Below are 23,063 nucleotides of genomic sequence, written 5' to 3'. Positions count from 1 at the left end.
TATTCTTCATTTGGAAAGACTCTCGTGAAAATCTAGAACTGGCACTCATGGAACTCAACACTAAGGATGATCGGATTGAATTCACATGGAACATCTCTGATCAGGAAATCGCTTTCCTTGATGTACTCCTTAAAGTCACCCCTAACGGCATTGAGACTGACCTTTTCCGCAAGACCACCGACCGCAACAATGCGCTACAATACAGCAGCTTTCATCAGGATTCCCTGAAGAGACACCTACCATTTAGCCAAATGTTAAGAGTTACACGCATAGTGCCCGAGCCGAATAGTAGAAACTCTCAAATACAAACCATGGCTACAAGATTTCTCAACAGAGGGTACCCAGAGACTATCATCAAAGATGCAATACACAGAACAAACGCCATCTCACGTTCAGAAGCCTTAAAAAGAAAAGAAAAAAACGAAAACCAAAGAATTGCTCTAGTCTCAAGATATTCAACCTCTAGCAACATATACAAAAAGATCATCCTAAAACATTGGCGGATATTATCGTGTGAACCTGACTTCGGGGACCTGTTTAAGGAACCTCCCATTTTTGCCTACACCCGACCTAGGAACATCAAAGAAATTTTGTCTAAAACCACTGAAAAACCCATGAGACACACAGGCACCCGTCCTTGTCACCATTGCAATAATTGCAACAATGTCCTCAGAGGAAACATCATCAATCATCCGATGAAAGGCTTTGAGATCAAATTGAATGTAGACGCTACATGCGATTCAACAAACCTCATTTACTTACTCAAATGTCCATGCGGAAAAATCTACGTTGGGAAAACCAGTAGAAAGATTAAAACCCGTTTGAATGAACACAAGTCAAATATCCGCACAAAAAATGGCAAATCCAGCGTGGCAACCCACTACAATGAAGCTCATCACAGCGTTGCTCAACTAAAATATTTAGTTCTTGAGATTGTTCCAAACATTGAGGGAAGAGACAACAACAAGACACTCCTGCAACGGGAGACATCATGGATTTATAGACTCCAATCCTTGAAACCTTTTGGTCTTAATGACCGGACTGAATTAAGTTGTTACCTATAGTACCACATTGGGTACTTTATTGATGCTTTGCACCATTGTTCTGCTTCTTCTAACACTGTATATAGTCCATCACACTGTCCCCACGACTCCACTCCAATATGGCCGCCTCACTTTCCCTGTTCGTTTTAGTCCTTTGTCAGTTTCCATTCCTGGTCTCATCACCCTCCAGAACTCCGCACTCACTCCACGAAGTTCCTGGATCACGGTCTCAGCACCCGCCACTCCAGCCGCACCTAGTAAGTGTCCCTATTAGACTTTCACCCTTCAACCACGGTTTCACCTATCCCTAATATTGACGGTCTTGTTACCGCTTGATTTTGTCAGTGTCAAAGAGAACGCTCTCCTGATCGTTTACACGTAAGCCTCCTCACCCCACGTTCCCCGTTCAACCTCTTCGCTTTCACGTTCCCCAATCCCCGCTTCCACACGGGTTTGGTTACTAGTCAACTCTACGAAGTATGCGGTCACATTCTGGTACATGTTTCCCGATTCTCACTTTTACACGTCTTTGGTTTCCCGATAGTCTTTCGAGGCATGCGGTTATATTCTCTTCTCTCCAAAGCACTTTTCACCCTCACTTTGTTTAGTTTAAATTCCGTTCTGTACCGTTGATCTAAGATGCATTTTTATATCCTTTGTTGCAGCGCTCCTTGATAAAGGACTCTTGGAGTCCGAAATGCATCGGAGCATTTGTTAAACAATTTGGATTATGTTGACCTACATGAATTGCGTGATGTAACGCATTACAACGAAGATATTCAGAAAATAAACATACAACACATGTTGAAAAATTCTTTATTGAACTGTTTTTGAACCTTTTTGGAATCAGCCGCCTATGCTGAACCACACAAGTGTGCCCAATCCACAGGGATGCGCCTACGCCTCAGTAGCGCACTTAACTTGATTAAATAAGGATTGGGTAATTTATACCTATATATGGGCATGAATCGGGAAAATTACACTAGGGTCCTAGATTCGTACACAACACTTGCAGGTAGACATACACTCAGTAAATTCACTAACCATTCATGTGCTGCACAGCACTGCTCTATCCCTACACTGCATCCTTTCCAGGCACACATTTATCCAGCACAGAACACCCCTCCTGTGCTGCACAACACTCAACATAATTACGGATGTTGTCCAAGGGCGAGTTAAGCACACAGCAGCAGAACTTTAAAAAGTTGAGTAAGCCTGTATGCCTCACTCCAGTGGCACAGGCTTCTGAGGGGTGGGGCTCTTCCAGAGTGCTCACAATTTTTGACAAATGAAGTTATTTTGGAAAACGCATTACAGTTCAATGCCCACAGTTACACAATTAATCGAGTGAGGAAAGAGGAGATTAAAACTCAAGTCTTCATTTTGAGCAGGCAAGAACTGTGGAGTCCAATCACAACATTGATTTTATCATCTCAGACTCGCACTAAGCATTATACCTGCCCCCTCCTCCATTGTTAACAAGCATTGGCATAGTCAATAGGTCTCGCCTTTGGGACCTTATAAGTGCTTAGTTATCCAGCACAATATCCTTGGTGCAACATCATCAGCTGTTGTATGGAAGGAAGACGGAGTCAAACAAGGGACGTACACATGTGCATTTGTTTGTATTCATAAAGCACTGATAAGCCGGAGACTCTGTCTTCAACAGGCGCTCAACCAACTGCAATAATTTACACACATGATATGTCCGTGGAAATTCGTGTTACAGAACCCTTGTAACTACAAACCTTGCAGGCAACTGCGAAGCGACTGCCACGTGCAGGATAAATGATATCCTAGCTGAAATAATGGCTGACCGCAAAAGCACGGGCATTGTAGCTCATTGTTTTCAGTATTATATCATTTTTCGTTATTAGCGCTTCAAAGCCTGCTCCTGCTGCTCCTAAGCGCTGGACATACCCAGCCAAGCAACGCTCTACACTTTCAGCCACACAGCGAGCGAATGGGTGAGTGCAGAAAAAGGCAGAAAGTAGAATAAAAAGTAACAGGTGAAAGAGGAGGATAACTGAACGGTAGAGGAGATGCGTGCAGGCTGCAGCAGTAGAGACCTCAGAGAGGGAGAGGGGTGCATGGTTGGGAAAACGTAGAAATAAATCGGGTGCCAGGAGGGGGAGTGATTTAGGACGAGGACGAGGTTGTGAGAAAGAGGGGGAGCAGGAGGTGTGCGCACGCTTGGGAAAGCAGTCTCGACTTTTCAAGCACTGCACTTGTGCAAGGGGGTTGCCGCCAAAAGCACGAGTGCAGTGCTTGACAAGTGAAGACCAATAGCCAAAGGCCCTCCTAGAGAAGCGCATGCTCGCTGCCTAGGAGAGATCTAAAAAGGCCCTGTTCATTTCTACTGATCACTACACAGTATATTGACACCACCACGCTTGTGCGGCTTACCTCTTGGTGTGGAGAAGTATGGCTCAATGGTTAGAGCGGCAGACCCTGATGCAGAGGTCTAGCCCGGGACCAGGGTTCAGTTCCCCGCCTCGGCGGGTCTTGGGCTCAAAATTCCACGGACCTGATAATTCTCTCCTCTGTGCCTATTCCAATCATGGAGTCCCACTCTGCAACTCTGGGCAATAGCTTGCTTAATCTCCACAACGGCCCCCACAACGCTAAGGATGCCTGGCCTCCACCTTGGGGGTGCCCAGTAGTGGACACCTAACAGGGAAAGCCAGGATGGGTTCCACAGCGGTATTCGTACAAGCGCCTTGAGACCCTTGCGGGTGAGTAGTGCGCTATACAAGTATCAATTTACATTTACAAGGAGGTAGCCTTCCACCACTATGTGGGAATCGCTTTGGGAGCCCTTTCCGGCCCAACAAGACCACAATCTGTAAGACAGGCCTATGTCATGGCACGCACACACATGATCGATGGTTTCCTATTACAACAAAAATCAGCATTAGGGATCCAGACAACAGTACTCTTGGGCACTCATGATACGGGTACACATCCTTTACCATGCAGAGAACTTTTCAGGCCCAACACTAAAAATCTGAAAGGAAAAAAAAAAGGGTACACATACATGCAGATTTGAATATGTGCCAAGCATAACTTGCGTGGTCACAGCATGCAACCTCTGTATTACAACACCTGCAGAAGCAGTTTCTGGTCCTACCCCTAGATGGCAGATACCCACAGGTTCAGAATGGGATACAATCAGGAGTATATCTGTTATAGATAAATGCTGTGGATTTTTCCATTCTCCTCTAGTTTTTGCTCTGTCATGTTAGTTTGAAGAACCAGCAAGCATTTGGTTTCTACTTTAATTACTCTTTTGATTTGATATGTGTGAGCCCAAAGAACATACATAAAAAGCGAAATAAACATTTAAGAAAACACTGAATTTAGAAACCTGCAAAACATAACACAAACCTAAAAACAGAAATCAAAATCAACAGTGTGAGAATACAGTTTTTGGCGTCTTATGATTGGTTGCATTAACATCTTATTTTTTCTGAATTACGCTGGCAAAGAAAATACACCAGTAAGCAGATCAACAACCTGAAATATCTGACAAGCTAGAAAGAGAAATTAATACAAAACCTCTTTTACAGAAATCCTAAATATCATGTTTTAAGGATAAAAATGTACTGCCAAATTACCTTGATCGTGTTATGTACTGAATGTGGATAATACTTGAAATGGGAACAAGTTAGAGTAGCATCAAAATCTTAACAACATTTAGAGTGGGAATGAAACACACTACGACTTGGTTTATGATCTTATAAAAAATTTACTTTCTTTCATTCAAGTAATTGAAAATAGACATTTTCTTAACATACCAGAAGCCAAAAGGTGAAAGGACTGTTTTTTTTGTAATGAAATGACACAGTTTGTCTATGAGAATCATGGGTGAGAACAAATCATATCAAAAGTGAAAACTTAAGTAACCAAAGTGAAGTTTTTTGCATTTATGGAGAGTTGTGTGATGAAATCAAAATATATATTTTTCAAGGAAAATTATTTGTAACTGTTCTATCCTTGCACTAAGGTGTACCAAAAACATAATCGTGCAGCCTACTTTTACAAGAAACCAATTTTCAATAATCAGTTTGCAATGTGCAGGACTTATCTGGGTTGCAGAAAAGCTAAAACTGGAGCATACTGTCTGAAGCAGTATAGTAGGCGCTCTATGTTTAAACATTGTAAGCGCTCTATGTTTAAACAGAAGTTAATCATTCTTTGATGTCCAATATGCATTGGATTCTGCTAAATCAATATTAGCTTTGTCTCTATTTGAGACATTAAAACATTATAAATGATGTTGCTTGTATATAAAAATTAACAAAAATACTGAAAGGAAATTAAACACTCATTTTTTTTCTAGGAAAACGTAGACTACATCAACACTATGCGTAAAAGTGGTTTAAAAGTGGTTAAAAAAAAGTCAGATGGCAAATCGTTTCATCATAATCAAAATAATACCTTTTTGTTAGTTGAAGCTACGAAACGCGAAGTTTAAAATAATTGCCATACCTACCACATAATAGAAATTATAACCTGCAGTTCAGTTATAAGAGCCATTATATATACAATATCTATGATAAAAACGTGTTATACTGCTGATTCTTAAAGGATTGAGAATATACCAATTTGAACAGTTCAACACAGTCAAGAGACAATGCACATGTCACACTGTAGAAGGAGTACAGACCAAAATTATTTCAGCGTACTTCCAATTAATACTATCAACATATTATAATCTTCTTTGCATGATGAAGTTTATGTAATTAAGAAAAAAACAAAACATAAATATGCTAAAATGATCTGAGTAAGTTCCAGAACATGTTTCTTTTCCCAAGAGCATGTCATGATGTGTGCTGGCCTAACAGCAGTACATTGTGAGTGGGGTGTTTTATATAGCTTTACTACTATGCTCCCAAATGGTACTGCTAAAGGCCTTTATATTGTCCCCCTTAGAAGTAATAGTTTTTTTTTAATAAAGCATCAGCCATTCTTGGCTTTTATTCAGTTTCTTACAATGTTTAATTAGAAAGAAAGTAAAAATAAAACATTTGGCAGTGAAGGAAACACTGTCCGCGACAAAATACTGTATGAAGTTTGTGGAGCACGTCAATTAATCTAGGAGGCAGCTAACGGACACATTTTGCTCAGCTGTTATTTTAAAATGCTAACACTTAATTTTCACCAAATATTTTGGCAACCATTTCTTTACATACAAAGATTGTCACCTGCTTGTTTTATGAATCTGTGTTTGAATGTTTCTCTTCGCCATCCTCATCATTGTCAGCTTTAATGCTTTCTTCAGCATTTTCCCCAAATTCAAAAAGCTTTTTATTTGCTCCTTCACTATGTCTGCTTTGGCAATGGGTCTGGTGTTTCTTGAACCCCCTAGGATGATTTGTTTCAAAACTACAACGAGTACACTTATACTGACCTTCAGTGTGGGACGAACAGTGATTTTTATACACGTTTTCTAAAACAAAGTTCTTTCCACAATCTTTACAGTGATATGGACTTGGAATATTGTGCTTTCCAACCAAGTGATGCAAGACGGCACCCTTCCTCATGGGACGGCCCTCACACATTAAACAGTAATACTTTCCTTTAGCGCGTCGCAGATACTTTAACATTGTTTCTTCTTGACTTAGAGCCTCTTTTTCTTCTGATGACTCTGATGCATCCTTTGAATCAATAGGAGTCTCATCTCCCAGAGATGCCAGCGAGTCATTCAACTGTGCAGGAGTATCTTCTGAAAACTCCAGTAAATCGTTTGATCGAGAAGGTGTGTGTATTTCTACTGGAATAGTGGAATGTGAGGAAGTTATTTTATCTGCAAAATACGTTTTCTCTGCTTGTATTGGAGTTACAGACTTTGGTGAATGTGTTTGCATGTCTTGAACAGGCTCAGAATTGATAAGATTATCTGACAATTCTGACACATCATCTGGCCGGGTAGGAGTTGTAGGACTAATGCTATCTTCTGAAAACTTGGGTATGTCTTTTGAAAAAGTACTTATTTCCTCATCATCTGAAAATTCCATTATGCCTTTTGGTCGAGCAGAAGCATCTTCATTATCAGAATATGACATTATGCCCTTTGCTTGGCCAGGAGCTTCTCTGAGACCTGCAAACATCATTGCGTCTTTAGGTCGAGAATTTTCTTCATTATCTGAAAACTCCATGTCTTTTGACAAAGTGGGTATCTCCTCAGTGTCTGAAAAGTCCATTAAGTCTTTTAACCTTGTGGAAGCATCCTCATTACCCGAAAACTCAGGGATTTCTTTTGAACGAGCTGAATTATCTTCATTATCAGAAAAGCCAGACACTACTTTTGAAAGACCAGTATTATAATAGTCATCTGAAAAACCATGCATTTCCTTTGACTGAGCTGTATTATCTTCATCACCAGAGAACTCTGGAATGCCTTTTGGTAAAGGTGACTCATCATCATCTGAAAACTCTGGGATGCCTTTGGGCAGAGCAGGTGTATCATCATCATCATCTGAAAACTCGGGTATATTTTTTGACATAATAGAAGCCTCCTCTGCATCTGAAAACTCTGGTACATCTTTAGGGAGTACAGTATTCTCTTCATCATCTGAACATTCTGGTTCATCTTTAGATTGTGACCGGGAATCTTCATCTCCTGAAAACTCTTTTTCTTTTGATAACGTACTTTCTTCATTCGCTGGAAATTTTAGGCTTTTTGACTCAGGAGGGTTGTCTTCATTGTCTGAAAAATCCATCAAATGCTCTGGAAGAGCCGGGGTTTCTTCATCATCTGAAAACTCCATCATTTGCTTTGTCACAGAAGGGACCTTTAGACTCTCTGAGAAGTCTATCATGTTCTTAGTAACTGCAGGTGTGTCTTCATTGTCTGAGAAATCCATTAACTCACTTGGAAGAGGAACGGTCTCTTCGTTGTCTGAAAATTCCATGATATTGTTTGGAAGGCCAGGAGTATCCTCGTCGTCTGAAAATTCTGGTATGTGCATCATTTGAGAAGCACTAGCTGCAGGTTTGTTCACCACAGGGTATGTACTACTGTTATCACTGGATTCAAAATCTTCATCACTGTTGCACAACTTGCCCTTTTTGTCAAGCAAATTCATATTTTGCTTTATTAATGTGCAGCTATTTGAGTCTGCATCAGAACTCTCTTCTTCCTTTGACTTTATTTGTTCTTGTAGAAGGGCTGACACACTTTCATCAGGCTTCATAGGCACTGCTATTTGCTCTTTCTCATCTTGTTCACTGGAATCATCCATTGATTTTTCATCTTCACTTGATTCTAGAAGTGGCTTGTCTTCAAGTGTTGCATTTCCATTTTGTTCCATCTTTGTAGAGAAAACATTATTTAGCTCATTAGCCTGTTTGTCTAGTAATGAATGGCTGGCAGTAATATGATAATAGACATTGCAAAACATCTTGCTGGTGAAAAAACATTTGAAACAATGAAAGAGCTTTGCACTTTTTTGATAAAATACGAGTTTTCCCAAACCAGCTGTATCCATCTCATCACAACATTCAGGATGGATGGTCCCCATATGTATTTGTAAATTTTCATCATCGCTGCCCCTAAAATTACAGCGAGAACACTCCAAATGGCGTACATCATTCATTTTATTTATTGCTTCCATGATTTTGTAGTGGTTAGTCAAAACTTATGCGGCAACGCTCAGTCTTCTTCCCAGTATTAAGAGTCCGATAACCTAGAAAACAAAAACACAAACATGTCAATTAAAACAAAGCGTAGTCACCATAGTTAATCTGTGCAGTGGCGTCACTAGGTGGGTGCGGACCGCACCGGGTGTCACCCCATCATGGGGTGACACCAATCTGGTTAGTTATGCTGGCTGGCTCTGGCGCTGACTTGGTGTGGGGGCACCATGTTCAACGCTTTAAAAGCACCAGATGCCGCATACTTTGTCCCTGCAATAAAAATGACAACTCCAGTGATTAATGTTCTTCCTGGATAGAGTCCGGAGCCTTTTCTACTGAAAGTATTGACAGATCGTAGGGCAGAGGTTTAACATGCCTGCTGCAAAGTGTGTATCCCATTAACATCACAAAGTGCATATAATAAAAAAATAGGTCAATGGGTTACCAGTTTGGTCTGAGATCCTTTTCTTACTTTCAGTTTATAAGTTAACATCTTAATATAGAGCAGTGAGCTATTAACTGCCATCACAAGCTGCATGCAAATGGCAATAAAATATTAAAGCAATATCATTTTTGCCCAGACTTTCGTTGTCCTAATATTGCAAAAGGGTGTCATTTGGGTAAAAATCACTACTTTTTATTAATGAAAACCCCTAACAATGGTGTTAAATTTTAAATTCTGAATACCTGCTTTTCCAGTCCAAGGACTCTTAAACTATACTGCCTACCAGTATAGATGACATGTGACTCCTACCCCTTGTAGGTCTCTGTCTTATGTAACATTTCCTATATACTGATTTTCACAGCGATGATTGTCCCTGTGCAATACATGTGTGATGTAAAAAATGTTGACATCTTAAACTGGCATGAGTGGTGCTATAAAACGAAATGAATCTAAGATAGTGGCTATGGAGACTTGAGGGGCACTATCAAATGGTGGTAGTGAGGGAATCTGTGGTAAAGGTGGTCATAAGGGGGGGCGCCAACAAACATTGTCGCACAGGGCGCCACCAGTGCTAAAGCCGGCCCTGGTTAGAAATGTGGCAGTGCAGGCACACAATCAGATTCAGATTGCGGCAATCGCATTACTCCCAGACAGGGATGTATGTCATTACAACGCGGGCTTTACACCGCGCTACCATTACGACGCAGCTTTCACAACGCAAGTCGTTACAACGACTTGCGCTGGCGGCGCTGGATTTAGGAATAGTATGATTTACTATTCCAACTCCAGCCCACGTAACAGTAGGGAAGGTGTTCGAATAGTAAATCATGCTATTCCTTAGTATATAGCGCCATCCAGCGCAAGTCGTTGTAACGACTTGCGTTGTGAAAGCTGCGGCATAATGGTAATACGGTGTAAAGCCCCCGTTGTAATGGCTGTTTCCCCCCAGACAGTCCCCAAGGCCGGCCCAAGATGAGACAGACAGTCACACACACAGTGCTATTAAAAAGGAGAGCTTCAGCTTTAAAGAGACGTGTCAAGGAGCGATCTCTAATCATGATTTATTTCAGAGCTGGTGTTCACTACATTATTTATGTGTGACTGCACAAAATGTTCCAAAAAAACAAGCTCTCTTGCTTTGGCTCTTTCTTAGAAGGTTTCCCACTGATCTGTTAAACGTGGTACTGGTACAAGAAAAAAGGGAAGTCTAAAAACAATGATTTTCCATTTTATTTCCCATTGGAAACTGTTCTTTGATACTGAAAAAAACAACTTGGCAGAAGTTAGGATTTTACTCAGAAGGAATGCTATTACTTATGGTAAATCTTTTTAGCAGGTTTAAGAAATATTTGTTGAAATACATCCTTGGTGTGCTTATGAAGGGGTACATTTTTCAGAAAAGGTAGTGATGTCTGGACCGTTATGCACTAAAAATAAAAAATTACTTGCTGAGGGAGCATTTTTTCCAGTAAGTCAATGGGGTACTGCAAAACCTGGTATGGTACTGCCGTAATTGACGTTCTGATTGGCCAGCCGTAACTTTTCATGAAAATGCTGTGGTGGTCATGTCAGTACTCTGGGAATTTGCCATCTGTGTCCACTGGCGGACTCTGAGCGGAGGAGGTCTATGCGGTAAGTCGTGAGGGGGTGACACCATGAGTTACCCGCACCGGGTGACACCAACCCTAGTGACGCCACTGAATCTGTGTTATAAAAAAGCTTGGAATATATCATTTTGTTCCGATTAATATTTACATTCAATTTCTGATTTAAAACCAATTAAATCCTTCGTGTTAAGACTCAAATACACAGCTGGAAAAAAGGAGGCTTTCAGAGCCCTTTAATAAACAGTCCATTCAGGGCGAGAGAGTCAGACAAACATGCAAGGAAGTGTAACAAAAGATGTTAAAGAATAACGTATTTTTATTTTAGAAAGGTCAATAAAGATAAAAGATGGCGTCACCAGTTTTGGACCTATGTGATGGGACATGGTTTTAAATGCAATTTTGAACTTGCAGACATGAATTTTCGACAGGGTGGGTGGGCATAGTTGAGGGAATTTAGGATGCAGGTATGTCAGAAGCTTCTATGCGCCCTGGTGAAAAATTGAAAACTGTCCCCCTTTATAGACTCCCTCCCACCGTATCTTAGAAGGGGGGTTATTGGGGCATGTTGCATGTTAAAGGGAATTATGCCTCTGCCTTCGGAAATAATTTGATTAAAAAACTGGATGCGCCAGCTTCCGCAATCATGGTGCAGGTTTAGGAGATGTAATACAAGTGACTCCTTACATACCGAACAGGTATAGCACATGAACAACCTTGTAAACTTCCCACAGAAACAGTGCAAGGGAGGCATGTCTATTCCTGAGGCACATGGCAGTTAATGCACAGCCGGCAGCAAATCAGGATTCTTTCAAAAACAAATCACCTACTGCATAGGAACCATCAGAGCACCACAAGCTCAAGGAAGAAAATAAAATCAGCAATAATGGCATTTTTAAAGCAAGTACCTTTACAGAGCATGAACAAGATAGCAGCAGACATTGATGCTTCCTTTTACACAGAAAGACAGTGAGAAAGCAGAAATAACATTTCCCAAACACACAGAACAGGTACATCAAGGGAGAAAAACAGTAACACGTTTTCATATAATACAATAAGTACTGCACGGACCATAGCACTCACACACAAGGCTTCTCTTGTAAGGCATGATTAGATATTCCAATCCTGGAGTACTTAGATTCAGGTACTTGTAGTTTTGTTTTCTGAATTTTAAAGCTGGACCTCAAGTACTAACAAAAAGTAAAAATCACGGGCACTAGGTCTCGCTGTGCTAACCTATTTCCTTCGGCAATGCTTTTTTTTTTTTACCAAATTCAATGTTGTACAGCATGTGTAACATGTGTCGATGCTGCACAGTATGTTTGGGGGATGTAATGGAGGTGCGATGACATGCTGCTCCTGGTGGCTGTGTCATGCTGCTGACATGTATATGCGTAACAGCGTTTACATTAGCAGAAATACATGTGCCAGCAGAATATTGCCTCCAATTTGTTTTAATTCCCCGATCCAAGATGGCAGTTGCTACTTTGGATGTTTAATATATGCAGAGCAGCGTAGTAGCAAGTAGCAGCTGCCTGGTCCTATTAAAAAAAAAAAAAAAAAAAAAAAAAAAAAGAAAATACAGGCATGGTTTGGTGGAGCAAGGGAGGAGGGTACGGATGGAGGAGGAGGGGGGAGAAAGTCATACAAAGGAGAGAGCAACATAGGGCAAGGAGGCAAAAAGCACAGCAGAGAGTGCAGCACACAGGGGAGACAGCAACTCTAAACATGGAGGGAGAAACACGAGAGAGAAGATCTAGAACACTCATACACTGTAATGGAGTTGTTAACAAAAGAAACACGAGGGAAAGCACAGAAAAACGCATGCACTCTGATTGAGTGCTTAACCAAAAAGAAAAAGTAGTTCCCTGCAAGTGAGCAGTGTAAGAATACAAATCACCAAATCAAAAGGATGGTAAAGAGGCTATCCTCCAGGGGAGGCATAAACACAAGATGGGCAAGGTAACAACGAAATAAGAAGCAAGCAAATGAGTGACAAAGTCAACTAGTGGCAAGAAATGGGTAGGCTGTAAACCCACTAAGTTCTTGGTAAGCCCAAAATAGGTATTTCACAGTTGAAGAACTTATGTTATCTAATAGGCTTAATTTGTATCTTATTCCTCGGAAAACTCCAGATCTTTAAAACGGCCACTCTATGAGCAGTAGCCAATAGGCTCTCATCACCCACACAGACCTGAGCAGACAACAAGCTTTGCTTACTCAGAAACGCATGTATAGCATGAGCATCAACAGTGCAACCTCCGTTAGACAAAGATAATACAGAACATGCTTGACTCATAGCAACAGGAACAAATGCATCAGCAATGTGTCGTCCAACAAGCACACACACACAGACAGTGCATGCTTTAGAGACAAATACTTCCTGATTTTAAGACACCAACATCTGTGGCCTCTTCTCATTGCGTTGCACTCCACCACACACATGAACTCACTGGTATACTATGGAGTATGTGATGTGCAATGGTCCATGCAAAGGAAACTGGGATGGCTACTGGAGTGTTTAATACAGAAGAGGCTAAGGACTAAGGAAACTAATAAAAACTGTAAGCTAGACTACGGGGGTGGGGGCAGTTGATAAAAGCAATGATGGTGGAAGTAGCTGGAACTTTTAGAATGATAGTTTATAGGGCAGCCCTGGATGAAAGGTACTGTGATGGCTTACGGATACTTGATACTAAAGCGCAATCGACTGGCTAAAGGGTGGGTCATAATTCTTCCCACTGAAATCTGCCGTTTCCGTTCTGGCATTTGTAGTTATCATTAGAATACAAAATAAAACACAGAGAAAAAACATCTATGGCATCTTAGTGGAATCTTGAAATGATTGATTCTCTGCTAAGCTGAGGTTTTCGTCACTCAAAAATCCCAGTCTAGGACTGTCTATGCGGATCTCTCCTATCAATAGACGTCAACTGTATCAGCTCAGTAAAATATTACATTATACCCACCTTGTGTCAGAAAAGCATATTGAAAATACTGGCTACGAGAGGGCAAAGTGGGGAGCTGCAGTATAATGGAGTGTCTGAGAAGTGTGGCACTGACAGAGTTTGAAGTGCAGCCCATTTCTTGAAGATAAGACCACCAGGAATAAAGGCATTAACAGATATTAACTCAGGGAAGTTCTGTTGATCTCGAAAGCAAAGTCCACATCAGTAGACCTGCAAGGTGGTATTTTGATATGCTGAAGCGCGGGTTGAGGGGGTAAAATGTCCTGTAGAGTAAAGCGCTTGTGCGAATACACACACGAACGCCACCAAAACTAACTTTGGCATTACAGTTCTATAGTACAGTGATGAGCATTCACCACGCTCCGTGTGTGAAGTACGCCTGCTGCATGCACACTGCCCTCTTTGAAGTGTAAGGAAACCAGCGATTCAGTTTCGCGCAAAATAGTAATTGGAAAAGTAAGCCTGTAGAGGGAAATTGAGGCTTGAGAGCATAACTGCTGTGAGCTGCGCACCAATTCCAATTTGAAGCTGAAGTTGAAACTGTAGGAGGAGAATCTTAAACTGCTGTAGGATTTCAAAGCATTTACCTCCTTTAATATTAGATTACGAAGATGATAAATGGGATTCATTTGAGACTGCTGTAAACCAACTAGGACTACACTTGGAAAGAAAATAAATGGAATAGCCGCCAGACATATGTTTTGGAACAGAGTTAATTACGCAATGAGTCAGTGAATGCGTATATCAACGAACTGACAGCCAAATATGACTAACTGGTATTTCTGGATCAAATGTTTCGAGGTCAATTTGTGCACAGAAATAACACATCATTGCAAGAAATACTGCTGTTTGTAGATGACTTGTCCATGGTTAAAGTAGTATTCATTCCACATCAATTTGAGGTAATGGTGGTTGGTATGAAAGGGTTAACGTCTAAAGAAAATGTCAATATCCAGATTAAGTTACAGAATCTGAATAAATCACCTGAGATATGGGGGAAATAAAAGAATGGTGCAGATAGATTCCAGGCCATTTTACCTCTTTTAAAATGCATAAGGCAAGATGTCATTATGCCCGTATGTGCAGAAGGAGACATAAGGGATACATGGGTGGCAAATAAAGTATATTTGGAAGTAGATGGCACACTAATCAAATCAGAGAGGTTTTTAAAGATGAATACCAGAGGAATAAGGATTAGAAATATGTGAAGTTGGAGAAGTGAAAAGGGATTCTCCTATCTGTAGAATACAAATTGGTAGTCAAGACTTCTCCATAATGGCATATTTTGGTGCTAGATATACCATAATTGACAATGAAATGTTGGATAAAGTTCCAGGCATACATTTTAAAACTGCCAAACGTACAGTTGGTAGGATATGGCAACAAACCACCTGATGTGAAGAATTATTTTACATCATTGCAGACTACTGAAACCACGTTGCTAGAAAGGGCTCATGATTCCTAGGGTGGCCACAACAAAGAGGTAATAATGTCCTTAAATCCTAATCAGGTGCTGGGTTACAGAGACCTTATTGTTGTTGCACATTTGGATGGGGTTGGAGGAGCATTGGGGCACAAAACTTTCAAGATGTTTTTCCCACAAACTTATTCTTAAGGACGAGGTGACCCCCTAGGGCTCATATAGTACGTAATATGCCCATTTCTGTAAGAAAAGCCTTAAGAGAAAGATTGAATGGGTTACATAAAGAAAACCTTATAGAAGAGATAAAGAGTGTTCCTAATGGTTATCACATTTAGGCATAGTACACAAGCCCAAAGGTACAAATCACGTTATGTGCAGACCATACGGATGTATGTCATTACCACGCATGCTTTTACAACGCATGCCTTTACTACGCAACTTTCACAACGCAAGTCGTTACAACGACTTGCGTTGGAGGGTTCTGGATAGTGAATAGTTTAATTTACTAATCCAACTCCAGTCCCCGTGGATAGTAGGGAAGGTTTTGGATAGTAAATTAACTATTCCCTATCCTAGAGCGCCCCCCAGCGCAAGTCGTTGTAACGACTTGCGTTGTAAAAGTTGCGTGGTAAAGGTACTGCGTTGTAAAAGTTGCGTTGTAAACGCTGTTCCCCAGACCATACGTCTAAAATGAGGGAGCCTGTTCCACACTTTTAAGTCTCATAATCCATAGAGCTTCTCTCCTCCTGACTGTTAGTTCCCTGCTGTCTCCTCTTGGGTCCATGGGTGTAACATCAAACCCTTAAAAGGAAAAGGATCTGTGTGTACCTTGAGAGTTGCAATCTGCTACATGTGTGGCCATCGGATATCTGCTGTCTCCTTGTTTTACAGCCCTCATGTGTTCCCCAATGCACTCCCTGGGACATCTGATGGTGCTACCAATGTATCTTAATCTACATTTGCACTCTATGGCATACACCACATACTTTGTATGACAAGTAATGTTATTGTCAATTTTGTACACTTTATTGTTTGGTCCTGTGAATTGTTTTTTTTGTCACTGGCCCATCTGCACCTGGAGCAGTGTCCATATTTGAAAAAAAAACAAAGTGTGTTGGGTAACCCAGTTGGACTTTGCTCTACTCTTGGATAACTAGGACTAAGAATGTTTCTTAGACATAGACCCCTATGAAAGGTTATCTCTGGCCTCGACGTTGTGAATACTTGCAGTGTCTTGTCTGCAGTGAGTAGGTGCCAATGTCTCCGCATGCTACGTGTTAGTGTGTTTGCATGTTTATTGAAATCCGTGATAAGACGTACTGACTTGATGTCTGTCTTCTTCTCTGGTTTGTTTTTAACCCGTTGACCGCATCGCGAATTCCGCCATGGTGCGGGCGAATTAATTAGTGGGCGGGGTTCAGACGGCCCCAGCTGTCCGACGCCCACGCCCACTGTGACGTCAGACGGCCGGGGGCCGTCCGACGCATGGAGCGCGTTAAGAGTGTTTTGTCAGCTGACTTTGGATATTCACTCTTTGGCCCTGTGTACAATTCTCTTGGAATATCACCTCTGTGAAAATCTAGTCGCCATACTTTCAATGCACTCTTTAAAATCAGTTTCTGTGCTGCAGTTGCGCCTAGCTTGTGTAAATTCACCATATGGGATAGCAGTTATCTGATGGCCAGGATGCGCGCTTGAGGCATGAAGGATTGCAATACATGCTGTGGGTTTCTTAAATAGTCTACTCTGGATCTTATTTTCTGAGATAAAAGTTCTACATCTAAGAAGGTAATATTCTTCTGACTGAATTGGAAAGTAAATCTAATGTGAAGGTCATTACTGTTCAAGTGAGTGAAAAATTCAAGAAGTTTCTCTGTGAATCCTGTCCAGACCATGAGGCAGTCATCTATTAATCTGCCCCAAAACAGGATCGAATAATTCCAGTTACTGCCCTGTGTGCTCCAAATACATCGCTCTTCCAGTCTGCCCATGAACCGGTTGGCATAAGAGGGCGAAAATTTTGAGCCCATAGCCATCCCCCGTTTTTGTTTATACCATCTTTCCTTGAACAGGAACACATTATTGTCAAAGATGAGTTCTGTCATCTCGAGCAACATTTTAGTGTGTTCCCAATGGATGGCCGATCTGCCTGTAATCCATGTTCATGCCTGATGCTTGTATACAGTGCTGCCACGTCTTGTGTTACAAGTGTCATGCCCTCCTCCCACATGATGTCATTGAGTATGCCCAGGATATGTTTAGTGTCCAGGATAGGTGATGGTAGATTACGCACAAAGGGCTGTAGGAACGGGTCTACATATTCGGAGATCCGTTCTGTTGGTCTTCCTATGCCCGATATTATAGGCCTGCCAGGAGGAAATGGGAGGTTTTTGCGGACCTTGGAAAGAGTATATATGCAAGGGTATCTCGGATGGGCTACCGTCAGGTACGTGTATTCATTTCTGTCAAGAAGGCATTGATCATGCCATCCCTTTAGTTTAGAGTTGATGATTTTTACGAGGGGCCAGATCGGATTACAAGGTAAGGCTTCATAACACGTTGGGTCACTGAGCTGTGATAGTATGTCTCGCTCATAATCTGCACATCTGATTAAAACCACATTGCCCCCCTTGTCAGCTTCTCGTATCGTGATTTCCCATCCGTCTGTAATGTTCGGAGTGCATCTCTCTCCCCTGGTGAGATTGTCTCTTCTGTTGGTACGGTGTGCTCGCATGCTGGTGTCTTTGTCCAAGTCTAGTAGTACTAACTTGTGAAAAATGTCCACATTACTACCAGTCAGCAGTTGAGGTGTCCATTTAGATTTTTCCTTTAAGCCACTACTAATGTGAAAGTCCAGGTGTACATTCAGATCACTAAGGGCCATGCTCATTGTGTAGGGGTCACCTTCATGTTCAGTTATGGAAAGTAGCATTCTAGTATTATATACATCTTGTGTGGTTAAATTACTACAGACTAGGTCAGAGTAATTTGTCTCAGGTGCTTTATTCGTAACAGGATTAAGTGAGAAGAATTTTTTCAATTTTAATCTCCTGATATATTTGAATACATCTATCTTGGTTTTACACAAGTCTCCCACATTTGTCAGACAAAAACCCATCACTTTTTGCAGAAGTGTGCCCATGTCTGGACTGATAGGTTTACTTGTTAGGTTCATTACAGTCACATCATTCAGTTCCTTTTGTTCAAACTCCTCGTCTTCATGTAACCCCTCTCTTCCTGGGCCTCTCCCTCTCTTGCCCCGCCTCGTCCTCCTGGAGTACCAGGATGTTTGTTTATTCCTTAATTCCCTGTCTTCGTTCTCGTTACTTTTCTTAAAAAAGGATTATCTGCACATGTGTAATTACTATCGCCACCCCTTTCTTGTTCACTCTCGCTAGTGTGTACCGTGTCCAGTGACATATAGCAAGCGGAGATTGTACCACTAGTTTTCTCAGTTCAAAGTCAAAAGTTACTTTATTCGGTTAATTTTAAAACCATCAAAGTGCAAATCACAGAGCATAACAATTCAGAACACAATACATTAATGCAAAAAGTTAAATCAGATTTTCAGACCTTTAACAGATTTCCCATAAGCCATCATATGTTAAACATTCCTACCCAAACGCATCGTCCCTTTGGAATTTAGATAAATATAGAAGATAAAAAGTTTGACCTAATCAAAAGTCAACAATTTACAAAAAAATTGGAAAAAACTGGATAAAAACTTGATAAATTCATTTAATACGAGGTCCACACTATGGATCAGTGAGCCTATTCCTGCGCCTGATTGCTCCAATAATATAACTAGCCACCCCAAACACACTACTGGAGATGTCAACATTTGTAGGTGTGCCAGTGCTGGCCTGAATTGCTCAAAGTTACACCGTCTTAGGAGAGGAATGATAAATTTCTTGCGTAGCGAAGCATAGAAGTCGCAGAAAAATATCATGTGTAGGGTATTCTGTTCAGAGAAGTTGTCACAAGGACAGGGACTTAGCGACCCTTCTTTAAAAAACCCTTTCGGGAAAGCTAGTAGCCAGGGCACCATAATGTGCTTAAATCTAATTAAAGCAAATAGATGATAAGGTTTATTTATATATGTTAGATATGGTTGCAACTGTCTACCTAAACTCAACATGACAAAGCTTCTCACAGTGGGTTTGACTAATTCCCTTTCCTCCCTTATTAAAATGGATCTATCCAAAAACTGGCGCTTCAGATCTCTAATGGGCGACTTACCGAGAGCTCTAGGGCTTAGGAATAAGTCAAGACAGCCAAGAGATTACATTTGAATCTTAATATAGCGGACCCAAGGTATATCTTGCCCTTTATCCAGGGAAATGCTATCTTGGATGATCAACTGATTCAAATTAGGGGAAGGTTGAGTCCAAATTCTCAGCCAGCACAATAAGGGGGTAACCGAAATCTGGTCCGAAATAAAACCAGATCCAAGTCCCTCATGAATATTAAAAACTGGGTTAGAGGCCGGGACCGACAGCAATCTACGAAAAAAAATGTTTTTTACTGCCTGGATTTCACCAGTCTCTATACATCCCCATACATCACTCCCATAAGTCACCATAGGGAGACACTTGGCATTGTAAATCTTCACGAGTGCCGGGAGTGGTTTGGAGCCGATTCTTTTTGCAAACTCTAAGATGGCCCCAGAAGCTCTAGCTAGTGTGTTCTTTTTGTCTGCGCGCTGCGTGGACCACGAGCGCCTATCATTAAAAAGCACACCTAAATACGGGAAGGCAGGAACTTTTGTTAATTCCATGCCCTTACATTAGAATGTGGCCTTCCTTGCTCTACCTGAACCAATAGACATGGAGTGTGATTTCTTAAAATTCATTATTAAACCCAGAGAGTCCATAAAATTGATAAAACAGTCTAAAAGAGATTTCAGCCCTCTCGAGGTCCTTGCCACCAGGACCGCGTCATCGGCATAAAGTAATGCCGGAATCATTTTTGTGCCGGCTTTTGGGATGTCTTTACAGCAGGAAGTCAGGGCGTCCGCTAGTTTATTGATGTAACATGTAGACAGCAGGGGAGCTAAAATACACCCCCGTCGGACCCCTCTTTTGACAGCCCAGGGATCGATTAGGCTGCCATCCTCATTATATCGCACTGCGGCTATGGTATTTTCATGTATGGCCGCCAAGAAGGAAATCAAGTCTACATCCAGACCAATACTATGAAGGGACGCCCAGAGTTTTAATCTATTTACAAGGTCGAAAGCTGAGGTTAGGTCCATAAATGCCAAATGGAGGTCCCAACGCTTTGCGACCGTGTACTTCCCAATCACTATGTGAAGATTAAGACATTGAACCAATGTGCCCGTTCCCTGTCTGAATCCATATTGGAGATCAGAGATGATACTATTTTGATCTAGCCAGTCTGTTAGGCGGGCAAGGACAACTTTCCCCATTATTTTGGCTGCGGAGTCCAAGAGTGAAATTGGCCTATAACAGGTCGGATCATCTCTGACTCCCTTTTTAAAAATCGGAATGATTACCGCCTTGGCCCAAGAAGGGGGAAAGCCGACCTGGCTTGCAGCATTAAAAACGAAAGGTAAAATTTTTGCCCAAAAAGTAGGATCTGCTCTATAAAGATCAGTCGGTACATCATCGAGGCCTGGGGCTTTCCCTCCTGATGTGGCCTTAATTGCCTCGGTGACTTCATCCAAGGTAAAGGACAGAGCACTTGAGACGCAGCCAATATCCCTTGGCCATATAGAAAGTTCATGACTCACACCACTGTATACCACTGAAGTGTTGGACCCATCTCTCAGGGGAAATAAGACAGTCTTTAACAGAATTAGGGCATGTATGACGTTACAATGCATACATTCACAACGCATACCATCACAACGCAACTTTTACAACGCAAGATCCATTACAACGCATGCTATTACAACGCATGCCATTACAACGCAGATGCTATTACAACGCATGCCATTACAACTTAAGTATAGGTAAGTATTTAATGTTTTCTTAATATTAAATTAATTGTAATTTAATTACAAAAATGTTTATTAATTTATTTAAATTAATTTTTAATTTTATTTAATATATTTAAATGTACTATTCTAACTCCAGGGGGGTGTAATAGTAGGGTAAGTGTTGGATAGTGTAGTGGTTAAAATTACTATCCTAACTGCTGGGGGGTGTGATAGTAGGGTAAGTGTTGGATAGAGTAGGGGTTCAAATTACCATTCTAACTCCAGGGGGGTGTAATGGTAGGGTAAGTGTTGGATAGTGTAGGGGTTAAAATTACTATTCTAACTCCAGGGGGAGTAATAGTAGGGTAAGTGTTGGATAGTGTAGGACACAGCTTTCCAAACTTTTCATGTTGGTGACACACTTTTTGGAGAAGCATCATTTTGTGACACAGTAAGGCCTGTGTAGCGAGCAAGCGAGCCCGAACCACCTAACCTCCTTCCCTCTGTCTCCCTCCCTCTGTCACTTTTTTATTTATTTATTTCATGCGATTTTATATAGCGCGAACATTACCCAAAGGTGTGAGAGCGCTTTACAAAAGAAACAGTTGAGAATGTCCGCGCCCCCCTATTTGTGGCAGGCCAGGCCGCTCCAATGAAGAGTGTTCTCCGGGGTCCCGGGGTGGGTCTCCATCCGCTGCCCATCCGCTGCCCAGTGCACCTCCTTCACTGAGGGTGGCAATATCGCTGCACTTGCCTTAATGAGATGATACTACCAGCGTCATTATTACAGGAACGAGGAAGGCATTTCCTTTTTGTTTTGACAAGCATATACGAAGCTTACTTTGTGTTTCTTCTATCTCATATTTCTCACAACAGGCAATTTTCATTAACAAATGTTCTACCTTTGAGCGAATACAGGTGGGTATATACTCGAGTCAGCAGTGGCATTTTTTTTTATCGCAATTGCAATCCACAACTTTTGACCTTGATCACGATTTCTACTGTAGACAGTATGAAAGTGGAAATGGGGTCTCTCGAATGTATTGATGAAGAGCAAAAAGTAATGACGGACATGGACCGTGCCAATTACATACGATCTAGTTGGCCCAGGCAACGATAACAAAAAACAAACATTTCCTCTACTTTATTTTTCAGATTAGCAGCGTTTCATTTGGTGGGATACAGGGGTGATTTCGATCTATCTTTATCTCGGTGAGTTTCATCAGGGCTGTCAGTGTCCCATCGAAAGTACGCCATTTCATTGGAACTAGGATTTTTTTTCTCAACTGTTGGTAATACATGATCCTGCACAGCAAGTCTACCTCAAACATTACATACTGTACGTTAATAAGTAAAGTCCCGCACTTAACTTCCTGGATTTTATCTGCACCTCACCCCAGCTTCCTGAGCACACACACAGAGGTACCCAGGCACTTCACAGGTCTTTAAAAGCCCATAGAGCAGAGTGTCAGGAATGCCTCTCTTAATCAGACCCCCCAGGATATAGCGGCATGGATTAGCAAATTTAGCGGCACAAAAATTGAAATTTAGCGGCACAAATATGGAAATTTAGCAGCAATTTTGCAGCATTATATTTGCCCATTTTTCCTACAACAAACACAGATATCTTAGTTTTTTTAGTTATTTAACAACATGAAGCTATGTATATTTGGTTTATCTACAATGTAGACACTTTTGTTTCCCTCGAAAAGCAAAGAGTGCCCGTCAGCAGCCCAGGGCAGCAAAACAGCGTCCGGCTTATGACGTTGGAAGGTTTGCCCAGCGATAGAATGGCATGGAGTTTCTTCAGGGGGAGATGCTGGAGTTTTGAGGTTCATCACTCAACAATCATTTGCGCCCTCAGCTCTTCCTCAAGACCAGCGACGGTGCAGGTGCTCCTCCGTTTGCACAAGGGTGCACCGAGTGTATCCAGGCACTCCCCCACCCCTGCGGTACAATACACACCAGAGAACTTTAGAATTAAGATTGACTTGTGG

At 41.5% G+C, this 23,063-nt stretch overlaps 1 protein-coding gene across 1 annotated transcript in view; it reads right to left on the bottom strand.

The window, feature by feature from the left end:
* Nucleotides 1–4,771: 4,771 nt before the first annotated feature.
* CHAMP1 (chromosome alignment maintaining phosphoprotein 1) overlaps nucleotides 4,772–23,063 on the bottom strand; it is a 51,716-nt gene continuing 33,424 nt past the window's right edge. Inside the window, exon 2 of the mRNA XM_078657883.1 lies at nucleotides 4,772–8,734. Coding sequence (XP_078514009.1) covers nucleotides 6,260–8,662 — 2,403 coding nt within the window. The 5' untranslated portion in view covers nucleotides 8,663–8,734 and the 3' untranslated portion in view covers nucleotides 4,772–6,259. The remainder of the gene's footprint in view (nucleotides 8,735–23,063) is intronic.

The sequence above is a fragment of the Lissotriton helveticus genome, chromosome 8 (assembly GCF_964261635.1).
Source record: "Lissotriton helveticus chromosome 8, aLisHel1.1, whole genome shotgun sequence".
NCBI classification, from domain to species: Eukaryota; Metazoa; Chordata; class Amphibia; order Caudata; family Salamandridae; genus Lissotriton; species Lissotriton helveticus.
The sequence above is the reverse complement of the archived record's forward strand: the minus strand, read 5'-3'. Positions and strand labels throughout refer to the sequence as shown.